Genomic DNA, 26,509 nt, shown 5'->3' with positions numbered 1-26,509 from the left:
AAGGCTGTTGTACGCACTTTTCTGAGGTTCTGTCCGTTGGCGACACTCACTGGGGATGCAGTGAAGTGCAGAATATGAGGAAGCGTAACGTCAACAATAAGTTCACGACCACGTGAAGGACACGACAGTCCCGACATCACCAGATAAGTTACACAAGAGTGGAGCTGCAACAATCTCACAATCAACCACATGATCTGAACATACAACTAAAGGCAGGAGCTCAACGAGGGAACCCGCAAATCCCGATGGAGCTTAGGAACCTGCTGATGGCAGGATCAGGAGCGAGTCCTCAGGCACCAGACTGATCTGCTGGTCCAGGACTAAGACTGGACCATCAGCTGATTTAGGTACCAAGAGGATCCTCCTGGATCTCTGCCCTGAACTGGACCAGCTGCTCCGGTTCAGACCAACATGATGCTTTCAGCTGGAGCTGCTGACAGGTCGGACATTTCTGTCACAATGACGACCGTATGGGACGAGGACTGGAGATAAAAGCCAGATCCTAAAATATCGGAGAACTGTGTCTGAACAGAAAAACCTTAAAATACATTTTGCAGCGAAAAACCGGTTCTGTAAAGTTGTTTTTTAAAAGAAAACTAAGATGTCACGGAAAGGTTGGTTGATACGAACTGATGTGATTCAGCAATGATGAATAAAGTTTTTATTGAATGTTTAGGCAACTTTCAGAGTCTGATATAGTTCGGTTCAGCGCGCAGGACGGCTTATCTTTTGTAAAAATCGGCATTTAGCTCGTAGTGTATGCTGTTACGGTGAGATCTATGCATGATTTGTGTTTGAAGAACATTTCACTTCAGATTTATTGATCCCGGAAGTTCGAATCTGGGAATATCTTTCCAACTATTCAAAGATATGTATTTGAGGGAGTGTTGTGCTCCCACATGTGCACTCAAATCCACGCTGATTGGTTTGTACAGAGAAACCTGCGTGGATTTGGGAGTATGCACAGTTTTGTACATCTGAATTTTTGCGTTCGTGTAAATTCCACGCACGGCCTGGTGTGAACAATTATCCTTTCCCCTAGCAACACCAAAAACAATGGAAAGCACTCTGCTCCTCTTTCATGTGGATTCGCTGAGATGTTTGTGTTTCCATGTTTAATTATAATCAAATCATAAATGTTTATATTTAAACTTCTAAATGTAAATGGCGCCCTGGATGTCGCTTCAAACGGAAGTTACCCTGGAAACCAGAAACTTAAGTCGGTAAACGACCCACGACCTGCCAAAATGTGCACACAGTTTGTGTATTGCGACCAAAAAATATAAAGAAAACAATGTTTAAGAACGCCTTCCAAAGTGGATTTCTGTCAATCCTGTACAGCATTGGAAGCCAGACGCTTCAGACACATGGGATAAGAAGGTAAGCAATGTTTTGCAGTAAATTGAGGAAGCCTGAGGAATTACCTTTCTTAAAATAGTTAATTTCATTCAAACTGTTTATTTATTCTGATTTAATTGGATACGGTGGTTTAAACTATTTGGTGTGTTGGTCTTATCTATTCCTCCAAAAACTATACAACTACTACTACTACGCTGAAACAATAAGTCAACTTTTTGCATGAGATTATTATGTAGATCAAGAAAGACTAGTCTTTGGATAAACTACTTTATTTTTTGTATGTAAATAATACATTTTACAAGTACAGTCAACTTAATTGTGTTAAGTTTACTTTATTTACCAAATGAATTTTGTACATACTAAAAAATTAAGTAGTTTATACAAAGACTAGTCTTTCTTGATCTACATAAAAATCTCATGCGAAAAAGTCGCCTAAGATCATTGCTTGTTGTTTGTGTGTAAATGAAAAGATTGCCTGGGATTACAGAAATTCTGCTTGTTAAGGAAAAAATGCACAATGTCTTGTTTTTTTAACAAATGCAGATTAAGTTCAAAACTAGATGTATTCATGTAAAGCAAAAAACTTTTTTTTAATTGTTAATATCACAGATTTAAATATGTTATATTTACATGCGCTTAGATTTATTTTTTTCAGTGTATACTAATAATCTGTCTCTCGTCTTTTTTTAACACAATGTTATTGTGATTTATATGACAGTGACTCTTTTTGGAGGAAATTTGTTACGTATTTTGGTTAAATCGTAAGGAGATTATTTTATTAATGTGTTCGTAGGTCCGGAATGGACACATCAAGAGAGTTACAGATAGTGATATTCACTCAACCGTGTTGGAAATCGAGGGAACAAACCCCAGGTGAGAAGTATTTGCATATTGTTTAGCCCAGATTCAATCACTTAAACATAAACCTGAAGACCTTTATGATGATAAATCATAAAATAATAATAACAGACCAGGATTATTATATTACAATTTCCTGTGTCTTTTATTCATCAATTTATGTTCCAGGAATGTTTAATGTAGTAACAACACAGATAAGCACATTGTCCTTTATTGTGACTTGGTGATGTAGATGAAGATAAGACCACATGGCAAATAAATGCAGAAAACAAGTGCATTCAAAGGTGTTCTTCATCTATGTTTCCTCGCCACTGCACATGCAGCTGATGAATGAAATAGCAAGCCTGATGCTTTAGTCTTTTCCACTTCACTTCACTTCACTTTAATAATTTGTCCCTTGAAGGGCGATTAGGTTTGCAGCAGATATAAACATTCAGCACACATTCATCATACAGCTACGTTCAGACATAAAAACATACATGATGCGAGCAGAGAAAAACTACCTCAGATGTACCAAGCTCATAGTCCACAGAACACAAGGAGGAAGAGCAATAAAAAGGGAGACTACCGATCAGCATAAATAGTTTTAAAGCCATTTCAACAACTCAGGTGGCAGCATGGACCAGGTTCTAAACCACAGAGCCACAATTACCTCCTCTTCTCTGCAGCGTTCAAAGCCTAATGGAGAGAGGCACAAAGGAAAATTTGTATCTATTTTTTGTAGCTGACGGAACAGTTATCCACACATCTTCATTTTGATGAAATCCCATGTCCTTACCAAAGGTGTGCAACTTATTATTTGTTTCAATCTAAATGGGTTTGTCAGGATTTGGAGAATGTTATCTTTTTTTTTTTTAGATTTTTTGTGGGTCTCTTGGCCCTTTATTGAAGTTGCCGACAGGAAGGGGGATGACATGCAGCAGAGGTGCACAGGCCGGGATTCGAACCTGTGACCGCTGCAGGACTGTAGCCTCAGTATATGAGCCACTTGCTTAACCCACTGTACCACCGAGCGGCCGGAGAATGTCACCTTAAAAGAAAGATCACATAAAACCAAGGGAAAGTACAATGAAATCAAATGAAAAATCTTGAAGATTAATTGGGTAAATGTAAAGCATCTGTTTGATAATAATTTGTATACATTTGAAATTACTTCAAGTGAAAGTTTCATATAATTGAATCTTTTCATATTGCGATTGTCAAAAAAATAAATCCAAAAATAAAATAAATCAATACTTGGATATTACTTGATGCTAAAAATGGAAGAGTGCTTCTATGAATACCATTTGTCATTAATCGTGCTCTTTTGTTATGTCCTTCTCCCTTCAGCACCACCTATATAACATGCCCTGCAGACCCGAAGAAGACACTCGGCATCAGACTTCCTTTCTGTTACATGATCATAAAAAACCTCATGAAGTATTTTACCTTTGAAATCCAGGTATAGATTTAGAGATCCTCTGTGTCTTATTGCAATGTTGGGTATTTTGGATGTATGTTGAAATGTGCTATCTCTGTGTCTCAACATTTAACTACATCTCCAAGGTGTTGGATGATAAAAACATTCCCCGTTGGTTTCGGGTAAGTAACTTTCAGAGTACAACACGGGTGAACTCTCTCAACTGTTCCATGCCCATGAGGCTTGATGATGGCTGGAACAAGATTCAGTTCAACATGTCAGACCTCACCAGAACAGTCTACGGGACCAATTACACTGAGACTCTTCGTGTACAGGTTAATACACAGAGACGCATCTGTATGTCACTATGACCTCAATATCCATGGAACGGATTTCTTTTGCTAAAGTTTCATCTGTTTTGCCCTCAGATTCATGCAAATTGTCGTATAAGGAGGGTGTATTTCGCAGACAGACTCTATTCTGAGGATGAGCTCCCAGCAGAGTTTAAACTGTACAAAACTTTACAGAACCAAAAAGGCCAGGGTGAGTACGTACTTGTGCTCTGTCTTGTGCAATGTCCTCATCCACAGCAGTGTGTGACCAGGATGGGGAAGAGGTGCCAGGCTGTTGTGGCTATGTATGTTTCTTCTTCCCGCTACTGGCACCTTTTTAAAAGAAAAATAAACAGGCTTTCCAATTGTATAAGATGCATTGCCAAAAAGCATTGTTACAACAAAGAAACAATCTACCAAAAAAAAGAACAAAAAAGAGCGATTTTTTATTCTCAGTCCCTCAGCAGGTCAGCAAGTGATCAGAGGTTTCATATCCTCATTTCCACATTTGTAATTAGTGATGAAAACACTGTCTTTTTCAGTAAAACATCTCATTGGACCACTCACTGTGACTTTTAAAAGGAACCCTGGCTATTAAGACATGTAGTCCCTAATTACCACAATTGTTCTCTTATACTAAAATATGTTGTTAGAAACACATAAAATAATCTACTTGCTTTAAAAATCTACAATGTTTATCACATATTTTGACCTGCGGGAGGCGCCATGTTTTACCTGCGCAATGCATTCTGGGGGCGATGACGTAGAGCGGTGGCTCTGGGAAGATAAGCCGCGTTAGTTTAACTGGGACAGGTATCCAAAACATAGATGAGCAGCACTCTCCCGGCCGTGGAGGCTGACGAGGGAGCCCATAAGACGTCTCGGTTCAGGCAAACTGGATCAAAGTTCTGTGATGCACGGGAGATCTGCAAAAATGATCAATGTCGTGCGCATCTTACCAGTGCATTAGGCTCCTGCGTAGACGGCGTAGCCTACGGCGTAGACGGCGTAGCCGGGGCTTTACAGCCCGCAGCGCACGGCCATCCGCTCTCCGCTCTCGCCGCCGCCGGGATGAAGACGCCGGTGGGCAGGAGGCACGTTTGGGTGGGCATAGCCCACCCCTGCCCCCCCCTAAAACCGGCTTCGGTGCTGGGTGATGACAGACCAGAGGCTGAGGGGACTGGCCCGGGACTCTGACGAAACGGGAGGCGCAGACTTCGCTTCAAATAGGCAAGAACATCTTTATTTAATTTAATGACGCCAGATCTGGCTGGGGCAGGGCAGCACGGTGGCTTAGTGGTTAGCACTGTTGCCTCACAGCAAGAAGGTCCCCGGTTCGACTCCCAGGCCCAGCAGGGTCTTTCTGTGTGGAGATTGCATGTTCTCCCCGTGCTTGCGTGGGTTCTCTCCGGGTACTCCGGCTTCCTCCCACAGTCCAAAAACATGCATATTAGGTTAATTGGTGATTGTAAATTGCCCGTAGGTGTGAGCGTGAGTGTGGTTGTGTGAATGGTTTGTGTGTTTATTTGTGGCCCTGTGATGGACTGGTGACCTGTCCAGGGTGTAACCCCTGCCTCTCACCTAAAATGAGCTGGGATAGGCTCCAGCAGACCCGTGACCCCGCAAGGGATTAAGCGGGTAAGATAATGGATGGATGGATGGAGGTTTTTATTGTAGCATCGGCTATCTGCTAGTTGAAACGTGTGGTCTGTTAGTCCAGTGATTCTTAACCATAGGGCCGCGGCCCACACTTGGGCCGCGAGCGCCATCTAGTGGGCCGCGAAAAAAATTCAGTTTTGTACGTGTGGGCCGCGGGGGCCGCGGGACTGCATAGCAACTCCCGACCAAATGAGGAGAAGAAGATCCTCACCTAGCTCTAGGTGTAATAGTAAGAGAAATGGTGTGTATTTATAGAGAAAATCCTTCATTTTGCACAGAGTAGGTTTAGATCCGCCAGGATCAGGGATCGATTACTTGGGTCTGCGCCCAGAGCGAGCGAGCCCGGCGTGATCATTTATCCTGACTCGTCCGCGCAGCCGGGGAGGTCGGTGCCGCTCGGGCGGTGGGCTCCATCGTTACTGCTGAAGGATTGTACATGTAGATGTGTCTGCTGGACTGGACTGTTGTTCGGGCTCGCAAAAGCATCGGAAAGTGACTCTGCTGCAGCGGCCAGAAAGCTGCGGGTTCTGCCCGGCCGTCTCAGCTGATCAGGCTCGGATGAAATCCGACACGCGCAGTCCTGACAACTTATTAATGTAAATAAAACTTAGTAAGTTACTTAGTAAGTAATTAGCTTGACTCTTACAGAGATGAGAAGCCTAACAGGTGGAAAGGGAAGTTCAACCCGGAATGGACAGATTCATCCTGGTTCAGTCTTCCCACTGGGACAAAACCAGTGTCTCATACGTTCAGAGACCGTGGCGTTCAAAGTGCGAAAGTAAAACGCCACTGAAACAAAACACAAAGTTTTTCATCAAACATATCCACTCAAGTCTGAACTGAAGTCACAGAAAATAAGCTGAGCATCTTAAACATGTTTGGGTCCACATACAGCTGTGAAGCAGCTTTCTCCACAATGAACATAATTAAAACTAAATATCGTTCCAGGTTCATCAATGAGCACCTCCACATGCATATGAGAACCTGACACCATCCAGCCCAGATTTAAAGTCCTGGCAGGAGAAATTAGAGCTCAGTTCTCTCACTGAACGACAGAAAGTGAGGGCATAAGATTAAGGGGAAGAAAGAAAAACTGCAAAACTTTTAAATTGCTAAGATGTGTTTATATTAATTTATTATAAAAATGTGTTGAGACAATTAACAAAGAAAAGGGGAAATTCAAACTGCTGGTAAAGAAATAAAATAAGATAGCATTTGAAAAATAAAATAAAATCTTATTTATTTATTTTATTTTTAAGAGAGAAAAAATGTGTAATTGAAGTTACACATGTTAATGGGCAAATATGTACTTTTTTAATATAACAGTCAGATGCAGATGTTGATACAACTATGAGGCTACGTGAATATATATATATATATATATATATATATATATATATATATATATATATATATATATATATATATATATATATATATATATTTATTATGATGTTCTGGACCTTCGCTGCTATACAGTGTTAATATTTAACGGGCCTCGGGCCACTCTGTACTGAAAAAATTGGGCCCCAAGGTCAGAAAGGTTAAGAACCCCTGTGTTAGTCTATCTGAGTTTTATGGTGTTTTTATAGTTCATGCTTTATGGTGCGGTACTTTTTTTTTGTTTTTTTTACTTTTTTGTAGGTGCGCCGTCACCTTAATGTTTAGCTGTGTTTTGATCTGTGTTTCTGGTGCGCCGTCACCTGTTTAGCTGTGTTTTCATCTGTTTCTGGGTGTCAAAACAGTGTACGGGGGCTAGCAGGAGCCACCGTCTGACGTCACTACCCAGAATGTAAACAACAATGGCGACCTACTAGTTAAATTATATTTTCAAATTTTATAAAAACGAAGACATCAAAAAGGTTTTTTATATCACATTGTTATAATTGATACCAACATTTATCTTTTAAGACCTACATGTCTTAATAGCCAGGGTTCCTTTTAACATCAGAAGTGATTACTTATTTGACTGACCTTTAATTTATACATAATTCTGGGTGGGCTCCGACAGTTTCCCATTTTCATCCTTTCTACAGCTTGCCTGAAACCACAAACCTCTCTTTTTACCGCCTCTGTCTTTTGAATAAATAAACAAAACCATTTTTTTCTAGATAATTTGTCAAGCAAAATGCTACACTGTTGTTCAGCTTTTAGTTATGATACCACTCAGTAATTTTAAAGTAATTGTTTTCAAACTAAAAGGTACCGTGGTCCTCCCTAGGAGAAGGATGCGGTTTAGTTACTGTTAACTGTCACTTATCTATAAATACGTACCTGTTTGTTTAAGCAGTTGTAGACATAATACTGTTATACATTTTTCCAGCTGCCAATCCTGGTAAATGTTGCCTCAAAGTTTTACTAATGCAAGTCCTTTTTGTTTCTTGCAGCAGTAGAGCCTCTAGGTGCGCATCATTCCCAAGATGTGATGTGAAGTTACTGGAATTGAGGTCAATCGTCTTGAATGATATGAAAATAAAGGCCTTATGATTTAACTGCATTTATGACTATTGCAATATTTAATTTCCCTTTAGGGATTATTAACAACGTATTTTTGAATTGAACTGAATGAATGGATGATGGAGGTAGTGACGTTTATATTGTCCATGGGAAAAATAAGCATAATTATAATCTGACAACGTTGCTGACTTTATTCAAACACAACGAAGCGTAAAGACGCTTCTAATTTGGTAGGATGCTGCCCCCCAGCGGTGGTAGTGATGAACTGCAACAGCATTTACATTGAAACCATAGTGAATAATTGAAACAGGTAAACACATCTAAGAAAGACCCGTTGATTTTCTAATACGATAAGCTATATACAGTTAAATAGCGGCATATATGATATTTTTTTCAATTCTGCAAGGATAATGTAGGACTGTAAAAGATTTGTCGTTATGCTCACCGTAAGTTTCCATTTAGGATATTTTGATCAGTGTTGTAGTTACTCAATGCATGAGGGCAGTAAACAATTGTAAAGAACATTTATCGTATATACTTGACTATCGTGCATAAGAATACATTAAATATTACTGATTAAAGACAATAGCAAAGTAGTTGTTTTGATTTTTCACTTAGGTATAAATATTAAAAAATACAAGCCCCAGACTGCTTCTCATTTTTTAACCTTACGGAAGTCATAGTTCGTAAGAGTATGGAGGTAGATTTGTTTCTTAATTATTCAATCAAAAAAAAAGAAAAGAAAAATATATTTTCAATTAAAAAAATTTCACTTCAATTAAACAAATGATTTCAATCAAGAAAAAAAGTGTTTGAATCCACAAACAAAGACCCGCAATATCGTGGAGCGATGCATCGGTGTAGTGAAGTCTCGCTTCAGGTGCATCGACTGAATATAATGAAATGAATAATAATAATAATAATAATAATAATAATAATAATATAATAAATATAATTCTGGGGTACTTGGCTGCTACTGCTGTGTGAACGGTCTGCTGGATCCTTCATTTAGTATGCAGGTGTTAGACCCTGGCCTAGGGTCACTACGAACAAATGAGTGAGCAAACAAACAGATGAGGTGTGGAAGTCAGTAATCAGTAGTGTAGTGTGTGTGTATGCATGAGTGGAATGTATGTGGGTGCATGTTGGATGTATTAACAGAAATGATGAAAAAGGTGCATAGTGGGAGAGGGGTAGAGGAGAACTGAATACAACAGAACTCCCGCAGGGACTGGGGAGACAGGCTTTTATACTGGGTGTCGGCCACCCAGGCCCAGGTGCCGACACTTGGCTGATTAATGCTGGCCATGATTGCTCTGCTCCCCAGTCCACTGAAAAACAAGGAAAAAAGGATTAGGACTGAAAAGCAAAGAGAATCTAAATAACCAATACATAATATATAAAATGCTACACCAGACCAATCAAATAACATACTACCACCATATACTATGACACAATACAATAATATAATATAACCCCATATCATATCATATCATATCATATCATACCAGGGAACTGTCACAGCAGGATACAGTACATACTGATGCAGTATGTAGCATGTAGGACTTAGTATGCATTTTCGGATACAGCCATATTTTAAGAAGTTCTTAAGTAGGAGAAAAAAAGAAATTCGTAAGAAATGACAGTTCTTAAGACAGTTCTTAAGAAAATATTGAGGAATTGCACTTAAGAACTTACTTATGAACTTCTTAATTTTAGATCTTAAGACATTTCTTAAGATCGTTCTTAAGAACATATTGGTGAATCCGGCCCCAGGTCTGCTGAGGCCAGGAAACATCAAAAAAATGCGGGGACAGTAGATCTTGAGGACCGGGGCCGGATTCACCCATATGTTCTTAAGAACGATCTTAAGAAATGTCTTAAGATCTAAAATGAAGAAGTTCATAAGAAAGTTCTTAAGTGCAATTCCTCAATATTTTCTTAAGAACCGTCTTAAAAACTGTCATTTCTTACGAATTTCTTATTTTTTCTTAAAATATGTCATTGCATTGCACGTGGCAACAAACAACATATATACAGGTAGTTTGGGTCTAAACCGTCAGTCACTCACTAAACATGGAGAAGGAGAAAAAGAGATGCAGGAACTTTTTAAGGTAATGGTGGATGAGATTAATGTGCGAAGAAAATTACTATTGGGGAAAATTAATAATAATTAACTACCACGCTAACTAACATGCTAACAAAAAGTTAACAGGCTCTTTGTGTAATTAATTACAAAGTATATCCTCAAACTATGACCTACTAATCTAAACTTGTCTGAAATGTGTTGAAAAAGGTGATATTAGATGCTGACCTTTTCACAGAAGAAATTTTAAGACAGGTCAAGGTTGTCTTAAAGTTAAGAAAAAAGTCAAGAACAAATTTGAGAATTTTTATTTCAAGAATAGCATTTATTCTTAAGTTTTTTCTTAAAAAGAAACTTAAGAAGAAAGTTGAGAAAATACTTAGAACTTTTCTGGAGAATATGACTTCTTCTCTTTTTTTCTTCTTAAGACTGAATTTAAGAAAAAAATGACACTTAAGAAGATTTTGTTTTCTTAAGAATGTTTTGTGAATCCGGCCCCAGGGTTGGTGACCACTGATGTAAATGGTTGCCAGGCAACGAGAACAGGGAGCCCGGCTTGGGCTCGTCCTCTCTCGAGGCTTGGGCTCGTCCTCTCTCGAGGCTTGGGCTCGTCCTCTCGCGAGGCTTGGCGCCAGCGCCGCCGTGGGCGGGGCGTCCCGCTGCCTGGCAACAGCGCGGGCTGAGAGAGCTGCTAACGAGCTAACCGCTGCTGCTCCAGCCGTCATGGCCATGCACGCCAAGGCCACGCCGCCGCAGATCCCCGACACGCGGCGGGAGCTGGCCGAGCTGGTGAAGAGGAAGCAGGAGCTCGCGGTGAGTCACTGCGGATGTTTCTGTGCGGGTTTATAGAAACACGGATCACAGAAAACACAGAAACAACGACGTCGCTCCGCCGCATGAGGCCTCAATGCTATGCTAAGAGCCGACGAGCAACTTAAACAGTGTTGTGTTATTTCAGTACTTTAAGTTACTACTTCGAAAGGCGGTCATTAGGAAACAAAAATCGTGTATTATACCAAAGATGTCCAATGTGGAGTATTACAGTCTCATTGCAGTGGATAAAGCTCGGAAGTTAACGTAGCTACAGAATAGCCGCCTCCAGTTTGACCGAACTCTCGCGATACGCTCAGACGAGACGTCTAAAATTTTGCGGAATTCTCGCGAGATTTAAGTCGCTTGCGCCCTGCATTGAGTATGAAAGTACAGTACATAAAATAACATTATAACCCCATTTTCCACTCGGGGAACCCTTATTAGTGTCCTTTATGAACAATTGTAGAGAACATTTATCGTATATACTTGACTATCGTGTATAAGAAGACATTAAATATTACTGATTAAAGACAATAGCAAAGTAGTTGTTTTGATTTTTCACTTAGGTATAAATATTAAAAATACAAGCCCCAGACTGCTTCTCATTTTTGAACCTTACTGAAGTCGTAGTTTGCAAGAGTATGGAGGTAGATTTGTTTCTTAATTATTCAATCAAAACAAGAAAGAAAAATATATTTTCAATTAAAACAATTTCACTTCAATTAAACAAATGATTTCAATCAAAGAAAAAAAGTGTTTGAATCCAAAAAGATATTTGAGACTCAAAAAAATGCATTTGAACACCGTTTTTCTTTGATTGGAAATGTTTTCTTTGATAGAAGTGACTTTTTTTTTTACCTGAAAATATATTATTATAAAATTTTGCGGAATTCTTGCAAGATTTAAATCGCTTGCGCCCTGCTTTGAGTATGAAAGTACAGTACATTATAACCCCATTTTCCACTTGGGGGAACCCGTATTAGTGTCCTTTATTAAATTAACCAACTTGAATCAGTAAGTGGTATTTTAGTGTAATTGATAAACACATTTTTGCTGCATTCCATGCTTCTTTTTTTAAACAGAAAAATATTCCGTGGGGTTTGTGAATTCTCCTAAGTAAAATCAGAACTGTTATCAGTATTTATGTATTACAGTCAGTTCTGAATTTAAAAATAATCAAAAACGAAAAAAACGATTGGTGCATTATTTACCCATTAAAGAAGGAGATTACCTTTACTATTCAAATTAGAAGTCAGGTTAGAGTGCTCCATAAAAACACTTTTCTTTCAATTGTACCACTCAAATAATTTTCACATGTAAACATATTTACTACATTTAAAATGTCTGTTAAATCCCTGCACATGGTGCACCTACTCCACCTGCTGCTGTGACCTGGTACCCTCGTAGTACCTTTCCTTTTTCCATGGGACAGCCTCTGATTTTTAGCCTAGAGATCCAAATGTATTGCTAGCGATTTTAAATTCAGTTTGTAGGGGTATCTAGCTGTCAGCCACTGGAACCTATTTACAATGCTCAAAAGTGTTGGAGCCAATCAAATCAGTCTATCCTTATAGAGAGAGCCTCTTGGTGGGGTTGATATGATGGCAACCGAGTAGCCACGTAAACATTGTAGATTGTAGCTGCCGGGGGGGAAACGGTCCCTGCTGGAAGGTGGCTTGGGTGGAGATCGGGATCAGAGTCCCGTCTTCCAGTTAGACTCAGTCGCAGCCTCTGACCAAGAACTGCGGACAGCTGCTTCCTGCTCTTAGTTAAAGTTCATCCTCGAACCTTCGAGAGCAACCCAGAATCAGTCACAGCGGCCCGTTTGTTACATTAACGTCACAATAAAACATACCGTATTTTGCGGACCATTAGGGGAACGGCATTATCAATGACATTAAACTCTGAATATTGTTCAGTTGTAACTAATACAGAAAAATAAACTCATTTTAAATCATCTTCCACGAATCCACCAATAAAAAGTGGAGGAGATAAGCGTCATACTACGTCCTGTTCTCTGATTGGTTCATCATTGCCAGCGATAGCAGACACCTGAAACGAGTGAGGTTGGAACGACGTCGTACTACAGCATTTGATTTAGGGCTGCAGCTATCGAATATTTGGGTGATCGATTATTCTATGTAATATTCCATTGATTAATCAGATAAAAACTTACTTTTGCTTATTTAAAGCCCAATTATAAATATACAATAGAAAACAAGACAGATCATTTAATAAAAAAAACAATTTGTTTCTTTTACAAGAATAATTGACATTTAATTACATATTATGCAAATTGGTAAACTGTTTGTTAAATTTTCAAATAAAAATAAGTATTTTAAAATATAAAAAATATTCTTAAACACTGCTTTTAAATTGGCGAACTTCACATTCAGAACCAACATGTTTAAACAGCAATGCTTGGCTGGGTTGGTGGAGATACTCGAGGAATTATTGCAGGCCTAATTTGAAAATTTGATTTGAAAATTGGGTTTACGCTTAAAAACCTAACGTTGGCTGACGTCTGATTATAGTAAGGTAACATGGACTAGATGTTGGATGATGGTTGCTTGCCAGCGCTACATAATTAGTTATCTAACGTTGTCTGACGTTGCAACCCGTATCCAACCAAGGACCAACTACAATGTGTCATCTGAACGGTCCGACAGTCAAACGGTTTCTGAGCGCAGTGTATCACATAAAAACTGGTCAGTCCGCACAACAAAATTCATACATAAGGTGCACCTGATTATACGGCGCACTGCGGATTTCTGAGAAAAATTAAGAAACTTTAAGTGAAACTTATAGTGCTGAAAATACAGTATTGAAACTGAGAATGATTCTGTTCTGATAGGTGTTTATTCACATCTCCCTAGTCTGGTTCACCAAAATGCTAAGTAGTTACTTAAAAGTAGCCTGGAAAGCAGCTGTCATTCAAAAGGCCACGCCCCTAGGTACTGTAGCCTGATAGGGTTTGTAAAAGTCCCTGATACAGTTTTCACAGATGTGCAATCTGGCCATTGAGACCAAAACAGATTGTAAATATGTTCGTTTCTGCTGTAAAGTTGGACATTTTAAGAGGATTTTAGTGGTCATTACAGGAACTACACCTCTTACTTCATGTAAAAAAGGAGAAGCAGGACTCGTCCTGGAACAAGAACGTGCAGCATGAAGTGGTGTATCTGTTCCTCTTCACAGGAGACTCTGGTGAACCTGGAAAGGCAGATCTACGCGTTTGAAGGCAGCTACCTTGAGGACACTCAGATGTACGGAAACATCATCAGAGGATGGGACCGATACCTCACCAACCAGAAGTAAGACCACCAGCACATCACAGATGTTTTCAGGGGGTCCTGGCTGTGTTTCCATTCAGATTGTAGAGAGGAACTTGAACTCTCGTCTAGGGCTGTAATCTCCCAGTCGACTGGTCGATTTATTAGTCCATGCGGCCTGGCTCGACGGAAATCTGATTGGTCGATTCCTTGATTTAATTTAATTTAATCGGGAGGAAAGTACCAAGTTCTGAAGGGGGTGTTTTCAGAGTACATCTCTTTCACAGGTAACGGTCTATCTTTTTGGACACCCCCGTGTTTTTGCTATTTTGAATTAGCCCATCCCACTGACTAGAGATGGATAGATTGATAAGTAGGACCAGGGCTGCCCCTGACCAAATTGGGGCCCTAAGTGAAATGTTATTTGGAGGCCCCCCCGCCCTCAAAACTCTCCCCATCCCAAATCTATCATTGCTACAAAATGACCGTATCACAACATGCCATTTAACTTGACAACCCGTCAATAATAACAAGTGTACGGTAGATAAAGTAGTTTGACTGTATGAGTTAAATTAAAAAAAATCAACCTGAAATGATGAATAAATATTAAATAAAACACTTAAAACTGAAATAAACAAGTCACTAATAGCGGCCAATTACTCATCGTTTCAAATATATTTATTGGGAAACCACAAATTTAACAGAGGAATTAACAATCAACAGTTATGTTTCCTTGCGGCCAATCACTCATCAAAAGTTACCGCCACCACCTCAATCCTCCACAAAAACTGAAAGCAGGTCTGGCAGGTCAGAAATCAGAGCTAAACACGCGTGTGGCTTTTGCACATGCACATTTATCTAATTAAAAATAGTCAAACTTCTTAACAATATAAATTGATATAAAATTATAGCCAATTTATTATACATTGGTTAAAGTTTGTAGCTTATATACGACCAATGGTCATGTGACCACTCTTTTTCAACAGAGGTGAATGCAGAGGGCGTTAACAAGGCGTTCAATAAATGTTCATCAGAGCTGGTGGAAAAACACAATTCTCCAGTCTAGACAGAGACTGGAGACAGATTCCTGTCTGAGTGGCAGCTCAGGTGTTTGTGCTACAAAGTTTTATTTCAACAACATACCCACCTTCTAGTCAAGCACGAGTTTCACCGTGTTTTGCCTTTTTTCTTTTCTTGCTCGCTCCTGATGTGGATGAAAAGTTAAAATCTCTGCAAGAGCCTGCCTGCACCCTTCTGATTGGTCAGATTTCGGGTGCTGCCAATCATTGCACGGCCAGATTATTCACCATTCAGATCTCTTTTCTCCCCTCCTCCTCACTGTAGCACATATGCGCCTCCATTACGCGAATGCGTCCCCTCGCGCAAAACGTGACCCCCGTTGGAAGATGAGGCCCTGCGCGTGTTCTGCGTTTAGGGAGGGGCAGCGCTGAGTAGGAGGACATGGTCCGGTGATTTGTTGAACTCTTATCATGTCAAAGACATCTGCAGTGTGGCAGAATTTCATAAAAATAGACAATGGGAAAAAAAGTTGAACGCAAACTTTGTAAGCAGCAGTTTGGATATCACAGCTCCACATCAACCTGCCCCCATCCCTGATAATAGGAACATATCAGAATTGACATATTTAAATGTTTTAGTCTAATAATATAGCAAACCGACGACTTTTAGTCTAAATTTGACCAAGAATTTCTTTGGTTGATTGCAGCCCTACTGTTGTCGTTGGCTCTGTGGTTGGTATGTGATGGAGTCTGTCTTGTAACTGTGTTAGGAACTCCAACAGCAAGACTGACAGAAGGAATCGGAAGTTCAAGGAAGCGGAGCGTTTATTCAGCAAGTCCTCCGTCACATCCGTTGCTGTAAGTCATCTCTTGCCTTTCTTTAAGTTAAGTGTGACGTGTTTCAGTGGAAGCTCATCTTCCCGTTGCTCTGCTCCCCTGCAGGCCGTGTGTGCTCTCGGAGGGATTCCAGACCACATGAATGAAAAGCGTGAGTTTTTGAAGCTTTCTGAAAGCATAATGTGTAGGAGGAGCTTCTCCTCCGTCGTGGTCGGTGTTCACTGCTGGTTCTTGGTTTGTGATTGTGGTCTGGACCTCCCACCCAGGTGAGGCTGGCAGCGGCACAGAGAGCGACGCCTCTCCGGATCTTCAGAACCAGGAGAACGAGCCCAGCCAGGAGGACACGGAGGACGTGGACTCGTCGCTGCAGGACCTGAAGCCTCAGAAGGCCGCCTCCTCGTCCTCCTCGGGCAGCCATCACGGGAGTCACAAGAAGAGGAAGAACAAGAACAGACACAGGTACAGGAACCAGACCAAAGCTGCTCACACATGAATCAGGTTCCTGGGGGGAACCTAAAACCTGCTTTCAGCTAAATGTATCTACATCTGCAGCAGCTCAAAGTTTCCTCCAAAATAATGACTCACTATCATTTCTGACAGGTCTGAGTCTTATTCCGCTTTGAGGTGATTAAATGTTCAGTCCCTGGATTTTAAGTTTCATTTTAAATCTTCCGAGTGACAGACGTGACAGATTCATCAATCAAAAACATTCTTACTAAATCTTATTACTTAGTTATTTAGAAGGTATTTGAAGTGAAACCAGACCAGAAAACGTCTCTCTGCTCGAGTCCTCCTGGTCCTCTGTACGTCTCTAGATCCATGTCCACATGAAGACGCTCTCACTGCAAAACAAACAACCTTTGTCACAGTTATGACCCCGATCCAGTGTTGTGCATGAACAAGTTCATTTCTGTGAGAACGTTGAACTGAACGCAACATATTTGCAAATAAAGAACTTGAACGTGAACTTGTTCATTCTGCAGATCACGAACTGGAATTTGAACTGTTTATGTGAGTTTCAGCTTCACTGTTTAGGTCCAATTATTACGGAATACATTTCTCAAGCGGGCGGCGCACACATTTAAAATACTCGACGAGATGACGACTTCACACTACATTACCCACAATGCAGTGCACACTAGCATAGCAACGGGCACCAGCTCCATGGCCACGGTGGCCCGAGCCCGGTGCCGTCTTTACATGACCAGTGAAGAGACAGACGTTGCAGACGCAGAGTCAGCAGCGCCTCCTGGTATTATCTGCGGGAATTTTACACATTGTCTCCCAAAGAGTCCGACAGTAAAAATCTAACCTTTCTGTGCAAATTATGTCCACCTGTGCTGAGAAAACAAGTCTAAACGTCATGTGGAGTTAAAGCATCCGTCCAGTGTGAGAAAATATCTGCAAGTTCTTGATAATCAAGTCCTCAGGAAAGACCAAGAAGACCCAACAGCCCCAAACGACCCCAGTCCCACTGCTGCACCTTCAGGGGTTTGATTTTCCAGCAACAGGGAGACACATTGATAATGGACTACATTGTTGGAGATTTACAGCCTCTGAGTGAAGGTGAAACGCCACTAGAACAATACATGATTGTATACAGTGTATACCAGTTTTAGGATAGGGGGGGCGTTTTATTCGTACTTCTCACCTAAAAATATTGAAATGAACTGAATTTGAACTAGTTCAAAGTGAAAATGGTGAACTATGAACGTGAACTATTCATTTTTAAACTATGTGAACTGAACTTTGAACTAGTTCATGAGAAGTATGAACTTGCACAGCACTGGCCCGGTCCTCTAGTTCTCTGCTGGTATCTGACCTCGGTCCGAGGTGTCACGCACGTCGTTACAGATCATCAGCATTCAAAACGAAGGAGGAACTCTTCAAAGAACCAGCACAGAAACAAATGTGCAGATTAGGCCACGCCCACTGTGTCTGAGCTCATCATTGGTCAAGGCTGTCTGGATGGCTGTCAGGTGTTGATGTCCCGCGGCTGCTGATTGGCCGGTGGACCGCCGCAGGTCCCGGCGCTCCGTCGGGATGTCTAGGTGTTTAGTTTCAGGTCGGTGGACTAACGGCTGCTGCTCTCTTCCTTCCCATAATGCCGCTCTCCCTCAGCCCTTCTGCCATGTTTGATTATGACTTTGAGTAAGTCTGAATTTTACTTCCTGTTCCCGTGACGCCCACATCCCGCCTGCTGCGACCTCATCCTCGACCTGTCCACCATTTTTATTTTGACTTGATTTCCTGCTTGTCCCTGGCTCACTGCATGTCGACGCGTCATCCTCTGGTGTTTCTGCATGCCGCCATCAGATGTTAGAGTTTTTTCTGCTCAGATTCATTTCAGCTGCAGATTCAACCATGTTTTAGTCTTGTTTGGGGTTCGTTTCTCCCTCATGGCTTCCTCTTCACCGTAACAGCCGTCTGAGCCGGCCGCAGTGCTGGCATGTCTAACGCAGCTTTGTTTTGTCTGTTGCAGGTTTGACATGAAGGTGAACAAGAAGCCCAGAGCTGTAAGTAGTCGCCCACGGACAGAGACGCGTCTTGTGTCGCTCTGAGGCATCAAAATAAACCGTTGGTCCTGTCATCCTGTCGTCCTGCAGGATTATTCTACTTAAGCCCCTCCTCAGGACCTGGACTCTGGAGGACTCGCGTAGACCAGCATCTCTGGCTCCATGAACTCTGTCTGCCTTCTTGTCGTCGCTCCGTTTGGTTGACACATTCCCCTCCATCCCGCCGTCTGTCCTGGTTCCACTTGACCACAGGACACCTGCGCCCTGATTGGTCAGCCCCCAGTGACATCATCGTGTATAGTGTTCAAACATCTGTATTTATTGTAGCTGATTTTCATGTTTTCCTTTCTGATTTTTTTTTTTTAAACCTTTTTTTTTTTTTTTTTTACCCCTGTGGGTTGAGCTCATTCTTTTATGACATTTGTTTTACAGAAAAAGAATAAAATGGCGATAACGATGTTTTTGTTGCGTGTTGTTTTCTCGCTGCCATCGCTGAAGGATTCCTGAAGGCCTACGTGTCTGGTTGTGTTGTTCCTGCCGTCCATCACGGCGCGGCGTTCCCACAGCGGCCCGCGCCAGACATCATCCGTGTTTATGGAAGCGGCTCAGAGAAAATCCAGCACGTCGGCTGCTTTTAGGAAAATATTCACGTCAACAAAAGCGCCGCCATCTCTGGAGTCTCTCAGTCCAAAACTCCAACATGTGAGGATGATTTTAGTAATCCTGTTTGGTTTCATGTTTGTGAAACAACCGCTGGTCTCCATGGAGACACCCAGCATCTCCTCCAGGAGGCGCCAGAAGGCTCACGGGGTCTTGCACTTTTTCAGTTTTTCCTTCCCCGTTTTTGACTTCAGATAATCAGAGGAAACATATAAGTTAAAAGAGAAATGATTTCTCATATCAAAGGGTCACTGATGTCAGATTTATACCATAGTTGGTGGAGATTTATGAAAAGTAAAAGATTAAACCACAAAATCCATCCATATGTTACCTTTACCTATAACCACGAGCTCTTCCATCCCAGAAGAAAACAAACTGACCAAAGGAAGAATCTACTGAACACCGACTACTGACTATCAGACATTTAACTTGTGATTTAACAGAATCATTTAATAAAACTGTCCGGGACTAAAATGATGGATACTCAACTTATTTAGTTTAACATCTTTTGAGTCGATCACTTTGAGTGTTTGTCTCAGTGAGACCTGTGCACCTGTAGACAGGTGTTCTGGTCCTCATGGACAGACAGGTGTTCTGGTCCTCATGGACACAGCCGCCGATAGGGGGGGGCAAACGGGTCTGTTGTCCTGGGCCCAGGGTAGGGGGGGGGGCCCCCTTTTTTTTTAAATTCTCATTGAATTATGGAATCATTTTTCAAAATGTTTCAAAATATGCCTATTTGTGGAAAAAAATATGTAGTATTTGAGTTACATAAAAGCTTGTTATTTCTTTTCTTCCTAATTGTCCTTGTGGTTAAGAACCCCCAACACAAAAATGGTTTGGCCGCTGATCAAAATTTGACGTTATCATTTAATTCAACCATAAGAATGGTCAAAATGTCCGGTCAGCACAAGTCTGGTGCTCAGAAAAGAGAAGAAGAAAATAGAGGCCTCATAGATTCTCTACACAAATATTTTTAAAAGGGGGTGACGGTGAAGCTGGAATTAATAAAGTCAGCGTAGAGCAAGGTAAGAAACAGCGCAGCCAACATTTACCAACCTTGTAACTTAACCTAACTGGCTAGCTCTAATGTTAACGTCCATTAGCTTGTATAAAAACCTGAGGAGCAGAGGGAGAGGAGAGGAAGACGGAGAAGGAGAGGTCCGTGCGCAGGGGGGCCCATCTTAGATTATTTTGTCCCGGGCCCCGGCAGGACTGTCAGCTGCCCTGCTCATGGACAGACGTCTCCAGATGTCCCAGGGCTGAAGGGTTCTTCTCCAGACTGCAGGTTCCAGATGTTTCCACAGATGTCCAACAGGAAGCAGATCAGGACTCTTCAGAACAGTGTTTGGTTCTGGTTCTGGGCTGGTTCTAGTTGTGTGTTTTGGGTCGTTATCTGTAGGACGACCCAAGACCTGCAGCTGAGAATCTTTCTGACACGGAGCAGCACATTTGTCTCCAGATGTGTTGACAGTCTTGAGATTTCATTGTACATGCACAGATTCAAGACACCCGGTACCAGATGCAGCAAAGCAGCTCCAGAACAGAACCGGGTCCTCTTTTCTTTGAAGGCTTCACTTATGCATCTGTGATCATCTCGACTCGACTCGCTTTGCCCTCGTTTCTTTTCAACACCCAGATGGGAAGTAGGGGGGTTGGAGTGAAGCTGCTGTGATGTATTTGATTGTGTATCTAAATGAAGACAACACTAAAGATGTAGAACCTGGAGGAGATGTTATATGTGCTGCTGGGTCTGTGGCTTGTGTTCGATATCAAGTTAAAATATGAGAGTGAGAGAAGCTTCAAGCAGCGACACTTCTTTTTGTTTGTTAGTTTGTCTCGGTGCTATTGAAAAGTCAGCTGGAGCCGCGAGCAGCTATGACGTGACAGAGCTCCTGGTGGATCTGGTCGTTCCTTATCACCCGTCTAGATCCATTTTTAATTCTCTCCTCAGCCACCAGGTTTATGAACATCTGCACCTCAGAGTTGGATCATGAAACAGACTTTTGTGCTGCCGTTGCTGGTCGAATAAAATACTACTGTCATTTAACACAAGCACAAAAATCACATAGAAGGGTACAGCTGGATAAGTGATGAACAAGAAGCCGTCAGAGTCGCTCTTTCACTGATGTCCACATCCTGACTCAGACATCTGTATGTGATGACATCAGATATGGCAGAGTCGTTACAGAAAAGTATCTACTCAACACGTTAGACCCCTAGTGGAAAAGCGCAAAACCGAGGCGAGTCGAGTCGGGCTGAGTAGGTGCTAGTGGAAAAGGGCCATAGTTGTCCTGGCTGGTTTGTACGTTTCCTCGAGGCCGTAACCTTTGACCTCTGTGAGCGCCTCATGATTCACGTCATCCTGCAGACATGCTGCCCCCCCTCCCGTGTCTACTCACCAGCACCCATGCCGGGGCTGCGGTGGGACGGGGTCACATGACCTCCCGTGACTCAGGCGCCACTCACACCGACATCTCAGACGGGATCTGAGTGGAAACTCGGCGTGGCGGCGGCACACATTCCAGCCGCTCGCAGCTGCGGGCCGCGTATCCCGACCCGCCGAGTTCCACCGAGTCATGGCGGGACCCGGAGCCCCGTTTCCTGTCGCTTCAGGAAACGAGGTGCAGAGAGGGACCACGGCGAAGCTTCAACTCCGCTGCTGGAGAAAAATCCGGATTCCTGGAGTTGCTCCGCGATGACTCAGCTGTAAAACCACCACACAGACGGTTATGGTATGTCTGAGGGCAGACACGTGATTTAGGGAAAATTGGAGCGTTTAAACGGACTGCCGAGAATGAGCATAATTGGAAACAGTTTGAGTCCACATGGATCCCTGCGGTTCTGCTGAGGAGGTCCCGCCTCAGCGGTGCTGGTTCTGACGCAAAGGTCACAGCTTCAACTGTTGATGGATCTTTCGTCAGACAGCAAAGCGGAGTCAGACGTTTCATTTCAGTGCTGCCGGACTTTACTGGAAACCCAGATCCCAGAGAAGAAGTCAGCACCTCCTCGTTTAAGCAGATTTAATTGTATAAAAACATCATCAAAACAATTAGATCATAGAGTTTAATACCAGGCAGATACAACCTCGGGTTAACAGAGTGACATAAGCTGTTGTGTATTTACCCGATGCTGTTGCTACGGTAACGCAGGCGTCCTAAACGGCCGCCAGATGCTGCTGGTCGCCGTCATCGATGAGGCAACGCGAGTTTATTTGTAGCCTACAGCACAATTCAACACAAGGTTATTCAAAGTGGTTTACATCAACATTAAAAGCAGCAAGACACAATTAAACAGTAAATAACAAATAAAATTAAATAAAATGATAAGAAAAGAGCTAATAAAAAGCACAAGTTGTTAAAAAGTAATTGCAGTAGAGTACAGCAGGTAAGTATTTAATTTCAGAGTACGCTTCAGTAAACAGTAATGTTTTTACTAACAGATCCAGCATGTATTTTGGTCCAAGATCATTCAGGTCTTTGTAGACCAGCAGTAAGATTTTAAACTCTATCCTTTGACTCACTGGAAGCCAGTGTAGTGATTTCATGACCGGTGTAATGTGGTCCAGTTTCCTGGTGTTTGTAAGGACTCTGGCAGCAGCGTTCTGGATCAGCTGCAGCTGCCTGATAGATTTCTTGTTAAGGCCTGTAAAGATGCCATTGCAATAATCCAACCTACTGAAAATGAATGCATGAATATGTTTTTCCATTTCTTGTTTAGACAGAACCCCCTTAATTCTAGCAATGTTTTTCAGGTGGTAATAGGCAGATTTAGTTATTTGGATGAGCTGGTCATCAGCAGGTGTGCGGACCGCCAGGAATGCCGATGTTTCTGCGGTCCGCCGGTCCAGAGCATTCGGGTGTTGGAGCGACACCAGTAACGACTTGTTGCTGGAACGGGCCGTGGAACCATTTCCCAAGTACTTGGAGTTTAATGTTCCACAGCGAGGAGGATTATTCACAAGTAAAAAATCAATCCTCCCGTGTGTGAATATTCCAGCAAAGGTATCTCCTAAAAACGGCCCAGGAGATCCTGGTCAGAGCCCACAGACCTCCCCGAGTATCGGGTGTTGAAGTCCAGGAGGTCAGTGAGGTTTGCTTGGAAGAGTTTCCAGGAGAGAACCTCTTCTGTCCAAAAACAACATGGAAGCAGGACTGAGATCCACAAACGTGGATCTGAACAGACCTGCAGACCTTTGGATCAGTGTCCTCTGGACACGAGTTCAACGTGGAGACGTTTGGTCTTCATGTCCAGAACCACGGTTGGAGGATATCTGTCCAGCACGGTGGTGGAGGGATGATGGTCTGTGATCTGGACATTTGACCACACGTGCTTGTCAGAGCTGGACCTGGTGGAGGTCTGAGTAACGTTACCGAGGACATGCAGGTCTGGATCCAGACCCTGGTGGTCAGTAGAGGAACTGCAGGTTCTTTGCACTTGATTATTAAGTAAAAACTGTGTTTCCGTGAAAGGTTTCAAATTGTGGAATTGCTGTGATAAGGATTTAAGAATGTGGACCTCAATTTATGTTTTCAAAAAAAATTTAAATATAAAACGATAAACAGTTATAAAGAAATCTGTTAATTATTTTGGTATAGCCTATTATAGATTAACATGAAAATAGCACCACTATATACCCCTTTTTGCATTATTGGTATTACTATTTTTATATAATATAATGCAATGACAGTTTCTCTTTGTTTTCTTTTTATATATTTCTTTTCTTATTTGTGTATTATCATCCACCAGATGCCATATTGTGTGAATGATATACACTGCACAGGATAGGCTATAATAAGCCCTTGGCTTCAGCCTACTCCTTTTTCGGACATTTCTAATTACCTTTTATTTTATTTGTGAAATGAACATGTAAATGTCTCAATGTATTCTGTCCGAAATAAACCATTCATTCATTAAGTCTGATCATATTTATTTAGATTTTGATTAAAATAAATTAAATCACAGATATTTCATTAGGACCTTTAATGTTTCCGGATGTTAGACATGTGTTCCCCTCAAAACCTTTATTAAAAAGCTCACTGATGTGTCTCCTCTGAAGGGATGTTGCGTATTTGAACTTGAGCGTATTTGAGCTGTGGGACCCCGACTGAGCCAAGGCCCCGCTCTTCCTCTGCGCCGCGTTCGCCAGCGTCGCACTTCCTGCTGCCGCCCCCCTCCGGTCCATCCGAGTCCCCCTCTGAGAGCGATGACATGAAATCTTGAATATTTGCTAAGTCCCCCCCCCCTCCTCCTCCTCCTCCTGGGACCAAACAAGATCGTACTCCTACGTCCCAGAGAAGGTCAAGCATATTCCAGGAAGAGTCATGGGAAAGATCCAAGCAAATAACGGCAGCACCCGGCCCTTCAGGCTGATCTCGTGATGTGGTCGGAGCAGGAAGTGAGGGGGCCGCTGGTTCTCCGCCTCCGTTTCTGCCCGGGTCTTTAACAGCCGGGTTCCAGGTCCGGAACCAGGACCAGCCTTCCCGACCGGCTCAGCCTCGTATAAACACAGCGGAGGATCGGAGCAGAGGTTCTGGACTGTACATGTTTATGTCAGGGGAAGCCTTCCCATGATGCCACACAAACATCTGTTTGGGAATCTTTTTAAGGAAACAAGCTGCTACAACAGTTTAATATTATCTTGATCCTATTTTTTCAGCTGTGGAGGGAGACGTGACTCCGACCACAGTTGATCCAAAAACCGACAAATGGGCGAAACAACTGAACCTGGCTCAGGAAAGGGTGAAGACCAAGATGGTGTCTCTAGCTGTAGGAGTCTGTTCACGGTGTCGGGGCCGACAGTCGTCCTCCAGTTAGCCCAGATAGCAGCGCATCACTGATCCCATTTATCTTTTGTAGAGACTGAAGCATCTTGGGAAGGCAGGGGCCCAGAGTTTATGTATTGGCACTTTTGCACTAGGACTTACTCGGCCCGACTCGGCTCGTCACGCCTTTACCCGCTTCTACCCGTTTGTTTTTCCACAGCCAGGTGAGAAGTGGGCAGGTTGGGGTGAAGCTGCTGTGACGTACTCGATTGCGCAACCACTTTGTTCATGTCGGCGCTGATCAGAAATCAGCTAGAGCCGCGATCGGCTGAGAGTAAAACAGCCCGTCTACATCCCTTTTTTAATTCTCTCGTCACCACCAGGTTTATGAACATCTGCACCTCAGAGTTGGATCACCAAACAGACGTTTTGCGCTTTATAATAAAATCGCTGCGAGCCGCGGGTCGCTCTCGCGCTGACTCCCGCTTCCTGATTCAAACGTCTGACGGCCGACCAATCCGTGGCACGGAGGGTGGTGACGTCGGAAATAGTCCCTGCTCAGCCCGCTATAGAACCTCACTGAAATGGTTACAGAAATAGTATCGGCTTGGAGCGGCTCTACCCGTCTCAGCCCAAATGCAAAAGCGCAAAACGGGGCCGTGGCGGGTAGAACCGAGGAGAAGTGAGACTAGTGCAAAAGGGCCATAAGTGAAAGTGTTCAACGTGAGTATGGTTACCAGGTGTGGAACGTGACATCACGGTGCTGTGGAGCACATGCGGCCTCCAACCAGGCCAAGCCCGCTGCTGCCGAGTTAAAGGAGACCAATTATGAAAAACATGTTTTTTCTTGCTTTAACATATATAAAGTGGTCTCCCCTCAGCCTGCCAACTCAGAAAAGGAGGAAAGCAATAAAATTCTGCAGTGTCTGTACAGCTGCCCGGATGAGCCATCCAGTGTGATGTGGCTTCTACGAGCCGTTCAGATTCTCCTCCCGTAGTTACGTAACGACGGGAGCGATGCGTGAAACCACGCCCACAACTAACTCCGCCGGCCGGAGCTTCCACCATTTTTCGTAGCGGTGTATCGCATCATTCAGGCAGCCAATCAGCACAGTGCCTCATTATCATAGCCCCACCCACTCAGAATCCTGCATAGATAATGAGGTTAGAGAATGGGATGCTAAAGACATGAATCAGAGGCAGAATTTCTAATTTATTTAGCAAAAACAATCAAAAGCTTGTTTTTAAGACAAGGCCTGTTTAAAATAGGTATTAGATGCCGTAATAGGTCCCCTTTAAACTCTGTCCTCAGAACCTTCTGGGCCCAACCAGAACCAGTCGCAGCCAACAGTTGTACAGTTAACAGCTCAACCTATCTTTTCTGAACCGATCAAGAACAGTGGCATGAACAGACCACCGACAGACGAGTAGCAACGCCACTGCATTCAATAAAAACACAAAAATAGAGAATTGTTAC

The 26,509-nt window shown here is 42.5% G+C and overlaps 1 protein-coding gene and 1 pseudogene across 2 annotated transcripts; both read left to right on the top strand.

The window, feature by feature from the left end:
* Positions 1 to 1,294: 1,294 nt before the first annotated feature.
* LOC133460804 (cilia- and flagella-associated protein 20-like) lies at positions 1,295 to 10,833 on the top strand (annotated as a pseudogene).
* meaf6 (MYST/Esa1-associated factor 6) lies at positions 10,808 to 18,990 on the top strand. 2 transcript variants are annotated; one of them, XM_061741997.1, is made up of 8 exons: positions 10,808 to 10,963; positions 14,162 to 14,277; positions 16,025 to 16,112; positions 16,197 to 16,242; positions 16,358 to 16,550; positions 18,213 to 18,242; positions 18,574 to 18,607; positions 18,698 to 18,990. In XM_061741997.1, exons 1-8 carry the CDS (start codon positions 10,874 to 10,876, stop codon positions 18,710 to 18,712), a joined length of 612 nt encoding a protein of 203 aa, XP_061597981.1. In that variant the 5' UTR covers positions 10,808 to 10,873; the 3' UTR covers positions 18,713 to 18,990. The 2 variants fall into 2 exon arrangements, with proteins under 2 accessions (XP_061597981.1, XP_061597982.1); XM_061741998.1 differs by lacking the exon at positions 18,213 to 18,242.
* Positions 18,991 to 26,509: the final 7,519 nt, after the last annotated feature.

Source organism: Cololabis saira, chromosome 15 (genome assembly GCF_033807715.1).
Source record: "Cololabis saira isolate AMF1-May2022 chromosome 15, fColSai1.1, whole genome shotgun sequence".
Classification (NCBI taxonomy): Eukaryota; Metazoa; Chordata; class Actinopteri; order Beloniformes; family Belonidae; genus Cololabis; species Cololabis saira.
The sequence above is the reverse complement of the archived record's forward strand: the minus strand, read 5'-3'. Positions and strand labels throughout refer to the sequence as shown.